The following is a 19064-nucleotide window of genomic DNA, read 5'->3' on the forward strand; positions in this document are numbered from 1 at the left end:
TCGGAACACTTGTCCTGCCGTCTTGGGAAAACAACAAACAAAACGTGTATGTTGAAGCCATAGAATCAGATACTCTGAATCAAATGCTGACATATGGTGCTTGATGACGCGTGTTCTACGAGGTCATTTAGTCACTGGTCTTTATTTCTTCTTGGACCAATAATCACCATAATTACCGTTAACCAACATTCGCTACTTATATATGCTTTAGTTGTAAAGTCTTATTGATTTAAAAAATAAAAACTAGGATTATATAAGACAGCATGCGTGATAATCATGCAGGTATCTTATTTAATCGACCATGTGCCGCGCTGGCACATTAATACAATAAGTTGCTGCAGGCAGTGGGACATTTTCATTTTATTTTCACATTGTGTCAAAAAAGTCCAAGTGGAGCGCCAGTCCAGGTAGCATTTAAAAACTTACTTTGGTTTATTAGTTGTTGCTTTTTTATAGGGAAAATATTAAACATCTTGGTAGCCAGTGACAGGCTGGCAGCAGCACTTCTTTGCCAGCGTCGATGTAGAAAGTCCTGTACAAACTGGCGAACTACAATGTTTTGTCATTTTAGGCAAATCATGTTTTCATGTTTCATACAGCTTTACAGGCCTGCACTACTTGAGTGCTCTCTGGTTTTAAACTTCTATTTTTACAACAGGAGATTACAAAAGACAGCGTCGAGGATGTCAATAATATTCAGTGGTAGTTAAAGTAACTGCTGGTGAAGAGGGTGTGGCACAAAGAAAACCCTAACTGTGTGTGAATAATGGTGTTTATTAACAGGCATGATCTCTAAAACTCTACTCGGATAGACATTCTCACAATGTCACAGGTTTGGAGTCCTCAAAACATCTACTAGATGAAATGTGATATCAGGAAGAAAAAGTGTGCAAAAGCAAGGACACAAGCTCCTGCTATAGCGGAAGTAAACCCCAAGATGATATGTTCTGTGCAGCCTAACTATTAAAAGCACTGTTCTGTTTGTGGAATATTAATAAAACAAGCAAAATCCATCTCAGGTGGCTGCCATTTTGCTGTCGACTAAAATGACATCACAGTTGCCAGGTCGCAACCAATTAGGGCTCAGAGGTTTTTTGAAGCGATCTAGTAACTGTGATGTCATTTTTAGTTGACAGCAAGCGGCAAAATGGCTGCCCCTGAAATAAATAAAAAAATGATGTATTTTGCTGCTTAACTCATGTTCCACAAACGCAATAATAATTAGAATGGCGTGTTGAGACTAATGGCAGCACGTATAACATATGGTAAAGAAAGGTTTTGGGTTGACTTGCACTTTAAATATGTGGACCTAAAAGATTTAATCATCTAGGCGTTTGTGAGCCAGTGGTCTGTAGTCTATTTGGAATCCATATGAGGGGCATTGGGAAGTATAAAAGCTGGAACTGTGTGGTGGTGAGTGTTAGGTAAAATCCCCCTCCAGCTTCAAGTCAGTGGAATTTTGTGGCAACCTAAATCATGTCAATGCTTGATGTTAATTCCTTCCTAGTCTATCAAGTCTTTGGTTGACCCAGTTAGTTTGCACATCAATATGTCTTTTCTCCCTGTACTTTCCCACTTTTGCTGTAGATGACAAGAAGCAAAAAAAGATAAAAAATCTAGAACATTTTGCCAATGTTGTAAACCTAAGTGCCAAGTGTTTTCTTAGGTGAACAGCAGGAGCAGGACAATCAGATTCTGGGTTAATCTTTGGCCTGGTTGCATGCGACACGTAGCGGATTATGCCAAACCACCCTCAGTCAGCGTCCCTAGGAGTGTGGATAGCGCAGAGGCGGTCCTGGCCCAATCGCTGTAGTGGCGATGGAATGAAATGAGCTTGGAGAACAGCTGTATGTGTGGGAACAAGGCTGAGTTATCCCTTTCTCTGACTCTGCTCCTGCATTTGCCACCCTTGTTCAGTTCCTATCCTCAGCTCTCGCACTGAACTGTCACATGGTTTTTTTTTGGTCAGAGAGGCGCACAGTGCCTCAGGCTGATGTCAGAGCAAACAATTCCATAACTCAGTACTGTAGTATTGACATTTTCTCAGAGATAAAATGACTTAAAGCCTCCAATTTACCAGACACAATTAAGTATAAAACTCTAAAAATTTTATGGCGTAATCGTGTGCCTTATGTGGCCTGTGACTTAAAGCCTCTAATTTACCAGACACAATTAAGTATAAAACTCTAAAAATGTTATGGCGTAATCGTGTGCCTTATGTGGCCTGTGACTTGGCATTATGAGCTCTGGTTCTCCTCGTATAAGTACAACTACTAAAATTTGATGAATTATGAGGGCTTCTCCTATTTATAGCCTATTTTGAATTGTCTCTTTTAACGTGGGTTTAGGTCAGGGCTCAGGCTTGACAATAATTTTCTTGTAAGACAAGTCTTATTTGGATTTTGATGTTGCTCTGTAAAATACTATGTCACATGACATGTATGCTTTATTATGTATGTATTATGTCATTCTGTGATACATCACCCAGTGGGTTAAACCAAGCAGCTTTCGATTTTAATGAAACCTAGTGTAGTTGTAAATAGTTATGGGGCCGCACAAAATCTCCAATTTTAGGGTAGTTGGATCAGGGGTTTGAGAGCTAGTAAAAAGGGCTGCACGATATTGGAAAAATATGTAATATGGATGTTCATATGTTGTGCAGAACATGTGAGCGATTCCATTTCATGAAAAATGTTTAGTCATGTGATGCAGGTCAAATTATGGGTTAAAAGGTCACGTTAAAAAATATGCACCAATCTTTTAAACGCAGATTCCGAATCTTTGTTGAATTGACTTTCCAAGAAGATTGACTCAGTAGTTTCAGAGATGTAAGGGTTTCGCCCACGCCGCCCCTGCTCCGATTGACCTACAATTTGAGATTTAATGTTGTTCCATTCACAAGTTCACCAAGGTTTATTAAGTCAAGAACTGCTTGGTTAAAATGTTCAGATTTTGTTTTATATTTAGTATCAGTGTATGTCAGTCAGCTGAACTTTAGTTCTCCTTGTTATAAGTCATTTAACCTATTGGCAGTTTAACTGCAGTCCAAAGTAGTTGTCAGTTATTTGCATGTATAGAACCCCAAGGCGATGCCTGTAGCTCCCTTTCCAGTATCCATGCTTCACTTTTACTGCTCATTAATTCCAACCTTTCTGTTGTAGTCCTTTAGCCTCCATTTCCAATCCCGTCCCAAAGCAGGTTATTTTAGCAGTGTGAGTCAGTAGCTTTGACCTTCTTCCTGCAAGGGCTTGGGGCATCCCTTGCTCTTTCATTAGACTTGGCCAACAGGCTCTATGTGTGGCATTTCACTGTGACTTCCAAAATGTGCCACCTTCAAACTTCTTCCGGGCTTTATAATGCTCAGCTGCCTTGGGTGTCATTCTGCAAGGGGTTCTTGCTGCTACTCTGCTGTTCAACCATTTTTCATCTTCCTTTCCGCTGTCTCATCTTTTGCCTGTGTAGGCTTTCTTTTCTCCTCTGTCTCCCAGGACTGAGACACCCTTTGGGACACCTGTCCGTCTTTGTTTTCTTCTCTGGTAAGGTAAGTTCTGCTGACTCACTGCCCTACCGGCACTTAAATTGTCTTCTTTTTGTCCTGTAAAGTCCCAAATGTGTTGTTGCCTGCTTTGCTATCAGCATCTTTTCATTTTTAGATGAGAATTATTTTAAATAGAGATATGACAAACTGTGACTGGTTCATCAATGTATAGTAAACCTGACTTTCAAATGACAATTGTGAACACCAAGAGCTGGATGTTGTCCAGTCAGAGCAAATGAAAGGTAGAGGTTGATACCGTGTGGAATGTGTGTTGCCTTTCTTCATGCAGTTGACCTTTGTCCAATGTCCAAGCAGATAACTCTTAAACTTTCCCAGATTGCAATGAGCCACATAATTTGTATTCAGTAAGTTTTACTTATAGCACTGATTTCATTTGTTTTAAAATTATTTTTCTAACAATGCAAAGTGTGTGTGGGGGGTTCAAGCAAATAATCACCCTGTAGCACTTTGTTTTTCCCCCACAATGGATTTTTCTTTAAATAAAAAAATCCGGTTGTCATTTGGGAAAGTACTGTTCAACAACCTGTTCCAAACCAGACCCTACTTTTCCTTGTAGTTGCTGTACGAAGATCACCTTGGCTTGCAGTCAGTGACATCACACAGACAGTTGAATTAAAGGCCAGAGAACCTCTCATTTTGAAGAATACAGTTTAAAAATATTTTTGCCACTTGTTCAGTGGGTCAAAACTAGTGCGGTGTCTTGTAGTGGATAATCCAACAGTGTCCTCTTGTAATGTTTTGGGTTTTAAGCTCCATATACAAGGGATTTTAAACAACAAAAAGCCTAAATGTATATTATTCCAAACGCATATTAAACGTTACTTTCTCCCAAATTTCACATACCATTTATAAACACTTTTCTTTCTGATCAAATCTCATTTGGAAAAGCGATAATGGCACCAATGGTGAGCAAAACTTGTGATACAACACTAGATGTGGGAAGCAGCTGAATCAAAAAATATCTCAGTGCCTCTGTTTATAGAAATTTGGAAGCCTCCAGGCCTTAATGGGCAGTTTAGAAGCCATCCCAAGTGTTGCTGGAATGTAGAAACCAAGCCTAGAAAATATGCTGGTGGAGCCGTGTTTGTACTATGTGTTGAAGTATATCGTACGGGAGTACAATAATCAGATTAATGACAGCGAGGTTACCAGTGGGGGCTTATGAGGTCTGGACTGGCCTCTCTATCCGTCCCTCACTCACTCCCTCCTCCTGACCCACTTTGGTATAAACCAACAACTAGTCGACCCCCTTTTTTTGAAGCAGCAGATCTGTTTGGATTGTGTTTTGAATTCATAAGCGGTTTGGATAATGGATGAATATATTTCTGTCAATTCTGAGCCCCAATCTTAGTAATATAAAAATAATTAATAGTGATGGAAATATGACTAAGCTTTGAAATGGACAAAATATGGCATGGATTTGTCTCTTGGGATGCAGACCTTTTGATTGATTGATTTTATTTGATTTTTTTACACTTCATTGTTAGTGCCAGTTATTATAGCATAGGTAATTATTATGACACCATGCTATCTATATAGCTTGTTTTTCTGGGTATACCAAGTTGACTAAACTTCTCATACGCACATTTATGGGTGGAGCTGGAATGTCTTTTCATAGTTCCTCCATCTCTAATTAAAGGCAAGCAGGAAAGTACAGAGGCACAGGCAGCTGAACTGCCAGAGACAAGTGGGCGGTGTCCTCTGGCGTGCTCATGCTCAACTCGTGCAAATGTACGTCTGCTTCAGGGTAAATCCTGACACTATTTTTTCACCACACGTTTGAATTGAGGGGCTTGACCTTAAATTCATAATTTGGAATCCAGTGTAAAAACATTGATGTATACGTACGTTCACTTCATAATATAGAAAGTGAATGATCATTAGTACCCAGTATCTCAATTGTTGTGGGCATTACCGTACATTTAAGACGTATCGTAGTTTAATTTCCACATTTGTACACCTTCCGCAGGAGACCTTGAAGCTATTCTCAAAACCACACCCTGGCATTTACATATGCTCTAGTTTGTGGGCCTCACTGCTCTTTCAACCGTCCCTAATCCTGGAAACTAAATGTTCCAACACCTAAACGTTGTGTGGACATGCATTGTGTTGCCCTGTAGGATGCACGAGCAGCTATTGGCAGCCCTCGGTAAAGTCGAGTTTCTCATCAGCCCGCATGTTCTAGCATGCAGGTGGCAGATTCCTCTACTATTCGCATGCCTTTCGTTCGCCTGTGAGACACACACACATGCACCCTGTGTAAATTACTTTGTCTCTGAGACGTTCTACGTGTCTCTTCACATCTTTGGAACGTTACTCATCTACTCGTATCAAGCACACTAGCACATAAGATGATTTATGTTTGAATATATCTTTGCTTGATTGTCTGTTTTTAACTGGATACCTGAATCGCAGAGGGCCGATCAATTGTTACATCATTGCAATAACGAAGAATTGCATTTGCCTATCAATTTGCATGCATTTACAGAATCTTCGTGGAGTTTCTTAGTGTAACTTAGTTAAAACCAAACCAAACTTAAAATGTTTTTTTTTTCTTCCATTTTTGTGTCTCGTCTTGGATTTTTTTCCCTCTATCTTTGTCCCACTATGTCAACCCTTAACACCCATTACGGAAAATTATGGAAATAGATTACTATTCGCAGCTCATATGGTTACACTATATTGTATGATAACACTGCACATGAACCATCTTGGCATTCATTCACCGCTATTATCTAACTTAGATAAATAGAGGGGGGCCTTGAGCAATGGCTGTTTTCATCTCAAGTTGTTGTGTCTGCAGCAGGAAGTTGTCTAACCTTGAAAGAAAGTTCTGGCCAATGACCAAACAGCAGGAAGTGGATGTATAGAGAAGTTGGGTCATGCTGAACTCTGGGCAGAGTTTAGTATCAGGGTTCCGCCGGAGCATCACATCTGAAATATATTTCGGAAAAGTAAACGTATTACGTTGTTTACAACAATCTCGTTGTTTATTCTTCAACCCCGATTCTCTTTGCATAGAGGTTTTTGTGTTGCCATCATTCCAAATCTCAGTTTGAGTTAGGTTTAATGTGGTTTTATTTCGGTTAATTGTTTTTGTTGCTTCCAGTAAAAATATGTCGGGCTCGGTTCTCCGATTTCATTGGTCAGCAGAAAATTTGGATCAGCGATATGCAAGAGACAAACTAGGTCAGGAACAGCCTCCAGGATTCAGTTTTTTTCTCTTTGTTGGGGTAAAGGGGATCTTGACCGATACATGGCGGGGCTAAGAAGATAATTTATGAATATATTTTAGAATATCCAATGAAGTGCTTAACTGTAGCTACGCAGATTTCAGATGTATTCTAATTTATCACTTGTTACTATTTTAACTAGATTTATGCAGATTTCAGATGTACTCATTTGTTACTATGTTTTTTAATCTAAATTATATCTTAATCTATTTTTGGCAGTTTCTTCGCTCGCTGCCATCATTCTGTGCTGTAAGGCTGACGGCAAAATGTCTTCCAATGGAGACCTCAGTGAACTCGGGAGCTGCGATAGCTTCTGGGAGGTATGCTAGCTACAAGGCAAGCCTACTAACTGTTCAAATGAATTGTTATTACAACAAAGCCCATAGGCCATTTCCACCAGAGAATAGGCCTTGGTTCATTGTGGTTCCTGCACCTGTCCACCACTCTGGGTGTTTAAAATGTAATAGCAAAGGCCTAAAGACATAAATGATGTATGCAGTTTTCAACCATAGACTGTGGAACTATCATTTGGAACAGTTGTCAAAGGCATGACCTGGATTGATCGGTCAATAATGTGAAAATGCTAAACCAATAGAAACTGCATTTGAAAAGTGTCTTTTATGGTGTGGTGAATATGATTGCTTTGTGTCCCAAAAAGCCGGGAAACTACAAGAGGACGGTGAGGCGGGTAGACGACGGCAACCGACTGTGTAATGAGTTGGTTAGCTGTTTCCAGGAGAGGGCAAAGATTGAGAAGAGTTACGCCCTTCAGCTCAGTGACTGGGCCAAGAGGTGGAGAGGTGCGGTCGAGAAAGGTTAGTTCAATGAGACCAGGGCCACAAAAAACATCCAAATACATTTTAGGAGCTTCCAAGCTAGTGGTAAAGATTTCATTTGTCATGCGATTAACATGTACAAGATTACAAGAGGCATCCCAAGTTACCACAATACTTAGTGATTTTCATTTATATTTATGACCTAGAAATGGTTTTCATACTACAATGGGGACTTTGACTATTCCCGTGACATAGGTTAGTGATAGACTACTGCACATTCTAATGCATTAAGACTGGAGTAGAACCGGAACCCTGTCAAACTTTAATATTAATTTCTATAACAGGGCTTTGGCACTATATTATACATGTCATATATATACTATGCGGTCAAGTTGAGCCAAAATGAGTAATTGTCTTGGCTTTTACTTGCGTTTTACTCAGGGCCTCAGTATGGGACACTGGAGAAGGCGTGGCATGCCTTCATGCAGGCAGCCGATCGGCTCAGCGAGCTCCATCAGGAGCTCCGTGACCGGCTGGTGGCAGAAGACAGCGAGAAGGTGCGAAATTGGCAGAAAGAAGCCTTCCATAAACAGATGATTGGAGGTTTCAGAGAGACAAAGGAGGCTGACGATGGCTTCCGCAAAGCTCAGAAACCCTGGGTCCGCAAATTAAAAGAGGTTTGCTACATTGATTTCAATTCATCATCCTGCTCAGAATGGCTTTATGAATGTATGTGTTATTAGAGAGGCTGTCATGTGCATTTCTTTTTGTCTAGTTGGACACAAGCAAGAAGAGCTACCATCAAGCCAGGAAGGAGGAGTGGTCAGCCATTAACAGGGAAACGCACGCTAAGGCCGACCCATCCAAGTCTCAAGAGGAAGTCCGCAAATATTCGGCCCGTGTGGAGCGCTGCAACCAAGAAGCTGAAAAAGTATGACGTTTACATGCAATCACTATCTAGATATCCAATCTTAACCTTCAACTATATCTTTAGCTGCAGTCCTGGATATTTGAATGCGTGACATTTGCATGTGGACGCACATGCACATGCGTACATGTTGAGCCCTTGCGCCAATCTGGGAGTGTCAGGGAGTCCAAAAAAGCCTGTTGATGTGTGTTTCATGACTTTGAAACATGACCACACTTGTTTCCTGTGCTTTCTACTCTGCAATGGCAGAAAGCTCCAGGTCATGAAGAGGGAAATGATCAACCAAACAAGAGGGAAATCCTTTGACAAATTCTAGAGCAGTCAGTCCACAAAGATGTGTGAGGCAGCCAAGAGGTCTTTAAAAAGAAACCTGCACAATGATTCCAGGAAGAGTGAGATAACATCAAAAATGTTGGGAAATTGTCTATATTTAATACTTTTCTTATTCAGAGTGCGGAATAACAACCCAGGTTTGATATGACATAATTAAACTGGTAGAGTATTTACCTCTTGTAACAGCTCCATGCTGATCTAGTATTTACACAGTAATTAAAAACCACCTAATCTAAAATAATAGCGCTGGCTTTTATGCCTTTCCCCAAGGTTAACACCATTATGCAAGGTTTTTGACTGAACTCACACTTTTAAGGCTGAAATTGCTTTTCTTGTCAATTTTAAGTCTTCTAAACTAATCCATTAATTCTGTCTGATTAAGATTTATTTATTTATTTATTTATTACTGAAAGGAAAAAAAAAATTGTTTGAACGTTATGACTCAGTGAGCCTGCTAAAATTGGTAATAAAGAAATTCTACATTCCTATTCAAAGTGGTGATTGAGAACTCACTGCAATTGAGTTTGCATTAAAGCACTTCATGATGGTGATTTTTTTTTTTTCTCGTCGATAAGCACGACCACTCCATCGTGTTTTAAACAATGAAGGTCACAATGTGCAGTCATGAAGCTCAATGTTCCTTATTGAAGGTCACGTGTTTTTTAGGCGAAAGAGCGTTATGAAAAGGCTTTGGAAGAGCTGAACCGCTGTAACCCTCGCTACATGGAGGACATGGAGCAGGTGTTTGACATCACCCAGGAAGCTGAGCGCAAGAGACTCTGCTTCTTTAAAGAGGTCCTGCTGGATATCCACACACACCTGGACTTGTCCAGCAAAGACAGGTAGGACAAAGACACATGAAACGAAATAGGGTGTAAAATAGAATGCTTGTTCCTTGGGGTATTTTGACAAAAGCATGCCACATTCATTGAATAAAGATCTGGGAACTGTTTTGAATTGTGTAAAACATTGCACAATACGTCTCAATCCCTCTATATTGCACTACGTTTTCTATTGAATTTGATTATTTATTTATTTTTTACTTTAAATAAATGTGTTTAGGGTCACTGGTATGTTGAGGAAAAAAAATATCTGGAGGTATGCTATCATCAAATGGCTTCACTGTTTTTTTGTACTTTGGTTATGTGTGCAGTATTTTTTTAGTTATTTTTGCCCCGCCAAAACATACCTTTGTAATTGGCTCCAGAGTTCATAGTTGGTTTCATCTAACGGTAGCACTGGCTATTCTGAATTGAATATGTATTTGAGAGATCGATGTAAAAAAAAAAAAAAGAGTTGTTTGTAAAGTTGTTTGCTCGCATCTTGTCTTCACTTCTGGACTTAATAACGTCATCATCGTCCTTTAATGTCAGTGTTGGACCAAAAAGATTTCAAACCACTAAAACAAAAAATAAGTTGCACTATTTAACATTCAGCGTTGGTTTCATTATTCTGAACATCGCCACAGTATAAAAGAGTGTGCCTAATGCCATAATTTTCATGATCTCCAGTATACAGATTCTTCTCATGTGCTGAATTTAAAATATACATGAGGCATGACTCAAATTAAAGATATGCAAGTATTGCATGCCTTTATTTGCTAAGTTTGCTTACACTGATGTTAATGGAAAACTCCTGCTGTTGTCCATTAACTATTGGTCTCACGTTCTGTTTAAACAGTCCACCATTACCATAACAACCCTGGTTTGCAATATCCAATGAGGTCTTAACACCAAACGAGTTCTTTTGATTCTCATTATGGAGATTCTGCCGGAGGTGTAGACAAACAATTGCGTCATCTCAAAGTTGATTTGGGTGTGAGTTTTGAGATCACCGTGTAGCACACAGACTAATGAAAGACCCTGGTCCTCTTTCTGTGACCCCAGTTCCTGTTGGAGCACTTTGGCTTCTGCCATCACAAACTAGTTACCAAGGCTATCATTAAAGTAAGTGGCTTCAATAAGGTTTAAAACCAAGTGTGAGTATTTTGAAGACAATAATGTTATCTTCAGATGTATCTCATAATATGTATATGCTTTTCGAAAATATGGATGCTATTTTAAAATAACAGTCCATAAAATACTGCACATGAGAGATTTTGCAAGTCGTCAATGGTCATCGAAAATGTCTTCAAAAATATCTTTGCCCTTTTGAACTTAAGCAGCTGCAGTAACTTGTTGACTAAGAGGATTGACCTTCCTGCCTGTTGCTCCCATGTGACCAAGGAGTCATTTTATAAGATTCAGATGTAGCTCCTACTTGTTGCCACAAGATTTCAACTTTCAAGTTGGCATTGCTGTGGCCTTGTTTCCTTAATGCCAAGTTCACATACCAATAGCAGTGGAATGACGACTGAATTCCACCTGTGCAATGGATAGTAGTTTTTTTTTTTAAACTCAGTTTGTCACATGTCTTGTTTAGTGGTTCTGACCTTTTTGTTCAATAGGCAAAGGCTGCAGTCAGACCACCCAAAATGCACTGTTAATAAAAATACTCTCGTAACTGTAAATTATCCATATAGGGCATAGACTGTGAATGTGAGCATTCGCTTGTCACCCTCTCTGACAGGTTCCGAGAGCTGTACAGGAACCTGGGTCAGACCATACGAGCAGCTAATGAGACAGAAGATCTGCGATGGTGGAAAAACACCCACGGACCAGGCACGAGCATGAACTGGCCACAATATGAGGTGAGCACACACAAAATGCACCACTCGAATAGACGTGAAGAAAACAATGAACAATATTAACATAAATTCAATGAAATCGTAGAGATAAGATCATGTGTTGTCAAAACACTCATTTGTCAATAACCTTGACTTTTGTACTCGCCAGCCAGTTTGTGTGTGTTCACTTCAGACAAACTGAATATTAAATAGGCTTTTTGTGAAAGGCCTGTTGTGTTACTGAGTCCTGAGTGGGTGAGTGGAATGTTGTGCTGCACACACACACACTTTTTGTCAGACTTTCAGTGAAAATCTGTGACGAGTGGCTGCTTTAACGACAAATTATAGTGTTTGACTAGAAGCCTCCGGAAATAGTTGGGCAGGAATAAGTCAGACACACACTAAGAAAATTATTCAAAAGTCATAATCACACAACTGCATCATACTACAGACAGACTGACTAAATAGCAAGTGGATGTGGATTCAACCATTTAGTCAAATTGTCTTGATTTGAACATTTCAAATAGTCCAGGTTTAACAAATGGGATACATTTGGATGCAATTGAAGTCATTTTTACAATGCATGTGTGTGCACGCAGGAATGGACTCCAGAGACAAGTCGGACCATCAGCAGGAAGGCGCGAGCTATACACTCTGACGACAGTGTAGTTACCCTCACCAACATTGTCTCCTCGGGAGGGAATGACATTCCACCTAGTCCCATCACCCAGAATGCAATCAGGTACGAGACACTCTTCATCTTCATTATAGCAAGTGCTGGTTTGGATCATTCAACTTCAAAATCAAACGTGAAGTCAAGCACTAAATTATTTTGGATTGTTTGGTAGTGTAGTGGCACATGCTGCCGCTTTTTGCTTAGATGGCGCTGGTTCGATTCCCAGGCAGCGTTCCAATATCCTAGCCATTGCCTGGACCAAAAAAAGAATAAACTACAATCAAATAAAATCGGTTGCGTCAAAAAGGGCATGTGGTCCAAAAAAACTCATTGGTGTGATTAGATCGCAACAAAATATTCACGATGTCTCATTGGAGGGAGGAAATTTGAAAGTAAAAAAAAAAAAGTCCAGTGGTTTTAGTCCATGCAGGTTAAAAAAGAAAAAAAGTGACTGAGACAGAAACTGTTTTGCAATTCAGACTCCAAAATTGTTCATGCCTTTGAGTTGTAAAAGACACAAAAGTTAAAAAAAAATGTAAGATGTCAAATTACGATTTTAAAATGAGTAGGTACAATATAATCATTATTTCATACAGTTTGGCAGAAGGTTCCTTGTACATTCAGACTCGCGACAAATATGTACAGAATTTCAGTGTTCGTATAGTTATAAAGCTTGCCATAATCCTTTTGAATGATGCAAAATAGGGTGAGTCATGAACTGAAATAAAAAATTTGAATGGTTGTCTCTACTTTGTATGCCCTGTGAACTGTGGCAATCACTTTGCCCAGTCAACTGGAATTGGTTCCATTTTATCCATGACCCATAGTGAGTGAGAATAAGCAGTACAGAACATGCATTGATGGATAGTGCCATGTCTTCATCTATTTTCTATGTTTCTTTCAAATTTTTATTTTTGTTATTCATTTACTTTATGAGACTTGTATGATTAACATATTTTAGGTAATCATTAAGTATTGTATGTATATGTGGACATCATTAGTGAATGTTCATTATTTGATATTTAAGTGAATTTGCACAAATAAAAGCCCCAACATTAGCCCCTGATGAAAGAATGCCTGGTATGCTTGTAGTTGAGTAAATGAGGCCACTGGACTGTTTTATCTGACTTTAGATAGCGTTTTTCCAGATAAGGTTGTGAGGAATTCTGTAGAATATTGGTCCTTCCCTCAAGGAGTTAACCTTCATTGTCTGCTTTACGCTCTCAAACGTGTGTGCGCATTTGAGAGAGTTTATTAGCCTATGTTCATCGTCGCCTTGCAGTTTATTCCTGAGCGAAAATATTTGACTAAAGAAGTCAAACACGGCACGTCTCTCCCTCATGTAAAAAACACATGAAACGGGGTTTCAGCAGCATGCTCATATGTTTGAATGGAAAGAAGCAGCTTGTGGATTCCAGATTTTGCTATGACACAAATGCTGTTCTCGTGTCTGGATGTGCCCATGTGCTGCTGGGTTGTTGTTTCACACAGCGTGAGCTTATTAGCAGTGAAAGTAAATATTGCCCGTAATCAAATCTTTTTAAAGAAAAATGCCAAGACAAAAACAATTGGCTCAGAGGACACGATGCCTGTAATTTTCAAAAACGCTTTGAAATGTGGACTTGTCAGACCACAGCATAGTTTGGTCCCAAACAAGCTGGTAATGTTTGTCAAAGTCAAAGTCAAAGTCTGCTTTATTGTCAATTTCTTCACATGCCAAAACACACAAAGAAATAGAAATTACGTTCCCACTATTCCACGGTGACAAGACATAGTACACAATAGACATACAAGTAAACAACACAAAAAATAAAAACAAGAAGGCACAAACAATGAATAAATAAGAGTGATGAATAAATAATAAATAAACAAATAACATAATAAACTAGAATTTTGCAATTTCTGGAGAAATTGCGTGTGAAGGCGAAATGTATGAATAACTTTTTCGGGGAATGCTGCCGAACGATGTTGAAACGTGTTGAATTACTTGAGAAATGTAGAATATTTGGAGAATTTGTGGTGAATTTCAAAATTGAAAGTTTGGAATATTTGGTAAGTGGGAAGTTGTGGAATAGGTAGGCAAAAGATGAACAGTTGAAAGTTGGAATGGGTTGAAACGGTAGAAAAATTTAGAAGTTAGAGTAGAAAAACGAAATTTTGGAGAATTTGGTTGAATTTTAAATTTGGAATTGTTGGTAAGTGGGAAGTTGTGGAATAGGTAGGCAAAAGATGAACAGTTGAAAGTTGGAACGGGTTGAATCAGTTAAAAAATGTAGAAGTTAGAGCAAATGTTGAATCCCCATAGAGAATGAATGGGAAAATAAAAAAAAGCAATTGCGCCAAAATCTTTCTAGATTTGGAACAAAACCAAAAAAAACGGCCTCAGGAGGTTCACTTTTGGGGTAAAAATGTTGAAACGGGTTATATCGGACAAAAAACGAAGACGTAAGCGCAAATGTAGCTATTTGGGGCACTTAGTGTTGAAATAAGGTCACTTCCGGCTTGATTCGGGTCATTTCCGGTCTAATTTGGGTCACTTCCGGTTTATTTGGGTCACTTCCGGTTTAAAACAGGTCACTTCCGGTTTAGCTGAGGTCACTTCCGGTTTATTTGGGGTCATTTCCGGTCTAAAAAGGTCACTTCCGGTTCATTTTGGGTCACTTCCGGTTTGATTTGGGGTCACTTCCGGTTTACCAGAGGTCACTTCCGGTCTATTTGGGGTCACTTCCGGTTTATTTGGGTCACTTCCGGTTTAATTTGGGTCACTTCCGGTTCGTCTGAGGTCACTTCCGGTTTATAAGGGGTCATTTCCGGTCTAAAAAGGTCACTTCCGGTACATTTGGGGTCACTTCCGGTTTGATTTGGGGTCACTTCCGGTTTACCTGAGGTCACTTCCGGTCTATTTGGGGTCACTTCCGGTTTAATTTGGGTCACTTCCGGTTCGTCTGAGGTCACTTCCGGTTTATTAGGGGTCATTTCCGGTCTAAAAAGGTCACTTCCGGTACATTTGGGGTCACTTCCGGTTTGATTTGGGGTCACTTCCGGTTTACCTGAGGTCACTTCCGGTCTATTTGGGGTCACTTTCGGTTTGATTTGGGCCACTTCCGGTTCATTCTGGGTTCATTGGTGGCACTTCAGGGTCATCCAAGATGGCCGCCACACTGGAATTGGGGGTCAAGGGTTGAATTGTGTAAGCATAGTGGAAGTGGGGGTGAATGGGAGTGAATGTGGGAAGAATAAGGTGAATTAAGTGAATAAAAGAAAGTTGGAATGGGTTGAATCTGTTGAAAAATGTAGAAATGAGAAGGGAAAAAGGAATTGGGTGTGAATTTCAAAATAAAAGATGTGAAGTTTTTGGTAAGTGGGAAGTTGTGGAATAGGTAGAAAAATGATGAACAGTTGAAAGTTGGAATGGGTTGAATCGGTTGAAAAATGTAGAAATGAGAAGGAGAAACGGAAATATTGGAGAATTGGGTGTGAATTTCAAAATAAAAGATGTGAAGTTTTTGGTAAGTGGGAAGTTGTGGAATAGGTAGAAAAATGATGAACAGTTGAAAGTTGGAATGGGTTGAATCGGTTGAAAAATGTAGAAATGAGAAGGGAAAAGGAATTGGGTGTGAATTTCAAAATAAAAGATGTGAAGCTTTTGGTAAGTGGGAAGTTGTGGAATCAGTAGAAAAATAATGAACAGTTGAAAGTTGGAATGGGTTGAATCGGTTGAAAAATGTAGAAATTAGAGTAGAAAAACGAAATTTTAGAGAATTTTGGTTGAATTTCAAAATAAAAGATGTGAAGTTTTTGGTAAGTGGGACGTTGTGGAATAGGTAGGCAAAAGATGAACAGTTGAAAGTTGGAACGAGTTGAATCGGTTGAAAAATGTAGAAGTTAGAGGTGAAAAACGAAATTTTGTGAAAATTTGTCGGAATTTTTAACGTGAAAACGTGAAATTTTCGAATTTGGGAATTTTGGGAATGTCGAGAATCCTTCCGAATGTGATTAGAATGTGCTGAATGATGTGAATTTCAAATTGGAACGACGTAAATGTGAAATGTCGAATGTGCCATCAAGAATGAATGGGGAAAAATTTGTCGGAATTTTGGGAATTTTGCGGAATCGGAAAATTTTCGGAACGAGCAAAATACAAGCGCTCGTCGCGTGAATATTTGGAATACGTGAAAAGTGGAATGGAGTGAATCGGATGAATTATGTGGAAGATGAAACGTGTCAAAAAAGTGTGGAGAAACGTAGAGAATAATAATAACTAGAATTTTGCAATTTCTGGAGAAATTGCGTGTGAAGGCGAAATGTATGAATAACTTCTTCGGGGAATGCTGCCGAACGATGTTGAAACGTGTTGAATTACTTGAGAAATGTAGAATATTTGGAGAATTTGTGGCGAATTTCAAAATAAAAGATGTGAAGTTTTTGGTAAGTGGGAAGTTTTGGAATAGCTCGAAAAATGATGAACAGTTGAAAGTTGGAATGGGTTGAATCGGTTGAAAAATGTAGAAATGAGAAGGTAAAAAGGAATTGGGTGTGAATTTCAAAATAAAAGATGTGAAGGTTTTGGGAAGTTGTGGAATAGGTCGAAAAATGATGAACAGTTGAAAGTTGGAATGGGTTGAATCGGTTGAAAAATGTAGAAATGAGAAGGGAAAAGGGAATTGGGTGTGAATTTCAAAATAAAAGATGTGAAGTTTTTGGTAAGTGGGAAGTTGTGGAATAGGTAGAAAAATGATGAACAGTTGAAAGTTGGAATGGGTTGAATTGGTTGAAAAATGTAGAAATGAGAAGGGAAAAGGGAATTGAGTGTGAATTTCAAAATAAAATATGTGAAGTTTTTGGTAAGTGGGAAGTTGTGGAATAGGTAGAAAAATGATGAACAGTTGAAAGTTGGAATGGGTTGAATCGGTTGAAAAATGTAGAAATGAGAAGGGAAAAGGGAATTGGGTGTGAATTTCAAAATAAAAGATGTGAAGTTTTTGGTAAGTGGGAAGTTGTGGAATAGGTAGAAAAATGATGAACAGTTGAAAGTTGGAATGGGTTGAATCGGTTGAAAAATGTAGAAATGAGAAGGGAAAAAGGAATTGGGTGTGAATTTCAAAATAAAAGATGTGAAGTATTTGGGAAGTTGTGGAATAGGTAGAAAAATGATGAACAGTTGAAAGTTGGAATGGGTTGAATCGGTTGAAAAATGTAGAAATTAGAGTACAAAAACGGAATTTGAGAGAATTTTGGTTGAATTTCAAAATAAAATATGTGAAGTTTTTGGTAAGTGGGAAGTTGTGGAATAGGTAGTAAAATGATGAACAGTTGAAAGTTGGAATGGGTTGAATCGGTTGAAAAATGTAGAAATGAGAAGGGAAAAAGAAATTGGGTGTGAATTTCAAAATAAAAGATGTGAAGTTTTTGGTAAGTGGGAAGTTGTGGAATAGGTAGAAAAATGATGAACAGTTGAAAGTTGGAATGGGTTGAATCGGTTGAAAAATGTAGAAATGAGAAGGGAAAAGGAATTGGGTGTGAATTTCAAAATAAAAGATGTGAAGCTTTTGGTAAGTGGGAAGTTGTGGAATCGGTAGAAAAATGATGAACAGTTGAAAGTTGGAATGGGTTGAATCGGTTGAAAAATGTAGAAATGAGAAGGGAAAAAGGAATTGGGTGTGAATTTCAAAATAAAAGATGTGAAGTATTTGGGAAGTTGTGGAATAGGTAGAAAAATGATGAACAGTTGAAAGTTGGAATGGGTTGAATCGGTTGAAAAATGTAGAAATTAGAGTACAAAAACGGAATTTGAGAGAATTTTGGTTGAATTTCAAAATAAAATATGTGAAGTTTTTGGTAAGTGGGAAGTTGTGGAATAGGTAGAAAAATTATGAACAGTTGAAAGTTGGAATGGGTTGAATCGGTTGAAAAATGTAGAAATGAGAAGGGAAAAGGAAATTGGGTGTGAATTTCAAAATAAAAGATGTGAAGTTTTTGGTAAGTGGGAATTTGTGGAATAGGTCGAAAAATGATGAACAGTTGAAAGTTGGAATGGGTTGAATCGGTTGAAAAATGTAGAAATGAGAAGGGAAAAGGAATTGGGTGTGAATTTCAAAATAAAAGATGTGAAGCTTTTGGTAAGTGGGAAGTTGTGGAATCGGTAGAAAAATGATGAACAGTTGAAAGTTGGAATGGGTTGAATCGGTTGAAAAATGTAGAAATGAGAAAGGAAAAGGAAATTGGGTGTGAATTTCAAAATAAAAGATGTGAAGTTTTTGGTAAGTGGAAAGTTGTGGAATAGGTAGAAAAATGATGAACAGTTGAAAGTTGGAATGGGTTGAATCGGTTGAAAAATGTAGAAATGAGAAGGGAAAAGGAATTGGGTGTAAATTTCAAAATAAAAGATGTGAAGCTTTTGGTAAGTGGGAAGTTGTGGAATCGGTAGAAAAATGATGAACAGTTGAAAGTTGGAATGGGTTGAATCGGTTGAAAAATGTAGAAATTAGAGTAGAAAAATTAAATTTTAGAGAATTTTGGTTGAATTTCAAAATAAAAGATGTGAAGTTTTTGGTAAGTGGGACGTTGTGGAATAGGTAGGCAAAAGATGAACAGTTGAAAGTTGGAACGAGTTGAATCGGTTGAAAAATGTAGAAGTTAGAGGTGAAAAACGAAATTTTGTGAAAATTTGTCGGAATTCTTAACGTGAAAACGAGAAATTTTCGAATTTGGGAATTTTGGGAATGTCGAGAATCCTTCCGAATGTGATTAGAATGTGCTGAATGATGTGAATTTCAAATTGGAACGACGTAAATGTGAAATGTCGAATGTGCCATTAAGAATGAATGGGGAAAAATTTGTCGGAATTTTGGGAATTTTGCGGAATCGGAAAATTTTCGGAACGAGAAAAATATA

General features: G+C 38.6%; 1 protein-coding gene across 4 annotated transcripts in view; it reads left to right on the forward strand.

Moving 5' to 3' along the window:
* Positions 1–19064, forward strand: part of pacsin3 (protein kinase C and casein kinase substrate in neurons 3) — a 34695-nt gene that overhangs the window by 447 nt on the left and 15184 nt on the right. The window contains exons 2-9 of one of the 4 annotated variants that reach the window (XM_061276209.1): positions 3463–3541; positions 7012–7128; positions 7451–7607; positions 8010–8245; positions 8344–8499; positions 9496–9671; positions 11398–11518; positions 12094–12236. In XM_061276209.1, coding sequence (XP_061132193.1) covers positions 7069–7128; positions 7451–7607; positions 8010–8245; positions 8344–8499; positions 9496–9671; positions 11398–11518; positions 12094–12236 — 1049 coding nt within the window. In that variant the 5' untranslated portion in view covers positions 3463–3541; positions 7012–7068. The remainder of the gene's footprint in view (positions 1–3462; positions 3542–7011; positions 7129–7450; positions 7608–8009; positions 8246–8343; positions 8500–9495; positions 9672–11397; positions 11519–12093; positions 12237–19064) is intronic. The other 3 variants (XM_061276211.1, XM_061276208.1, XM_061276210.1) reach the window with 3 other exon arrangements.

The sequence above is a fragment of the Syngnathus typhle genome, linkage group LG4, assembly GCF_033458585.1.
Source record: "Syngnathus typhle isolate RoL2023-S1 ecotype Sweden linkage group LG4, RoL_Styp_1.0, whole genome shotgun sequence".
NCBI classification, from domain to species: domain Eukaryota; kingdom Metazoa; phylum Chordata; class Actinopteri; order Syngnathiformes; family Syngnathidae; genus Syngnathus; species Syngnathus typhle.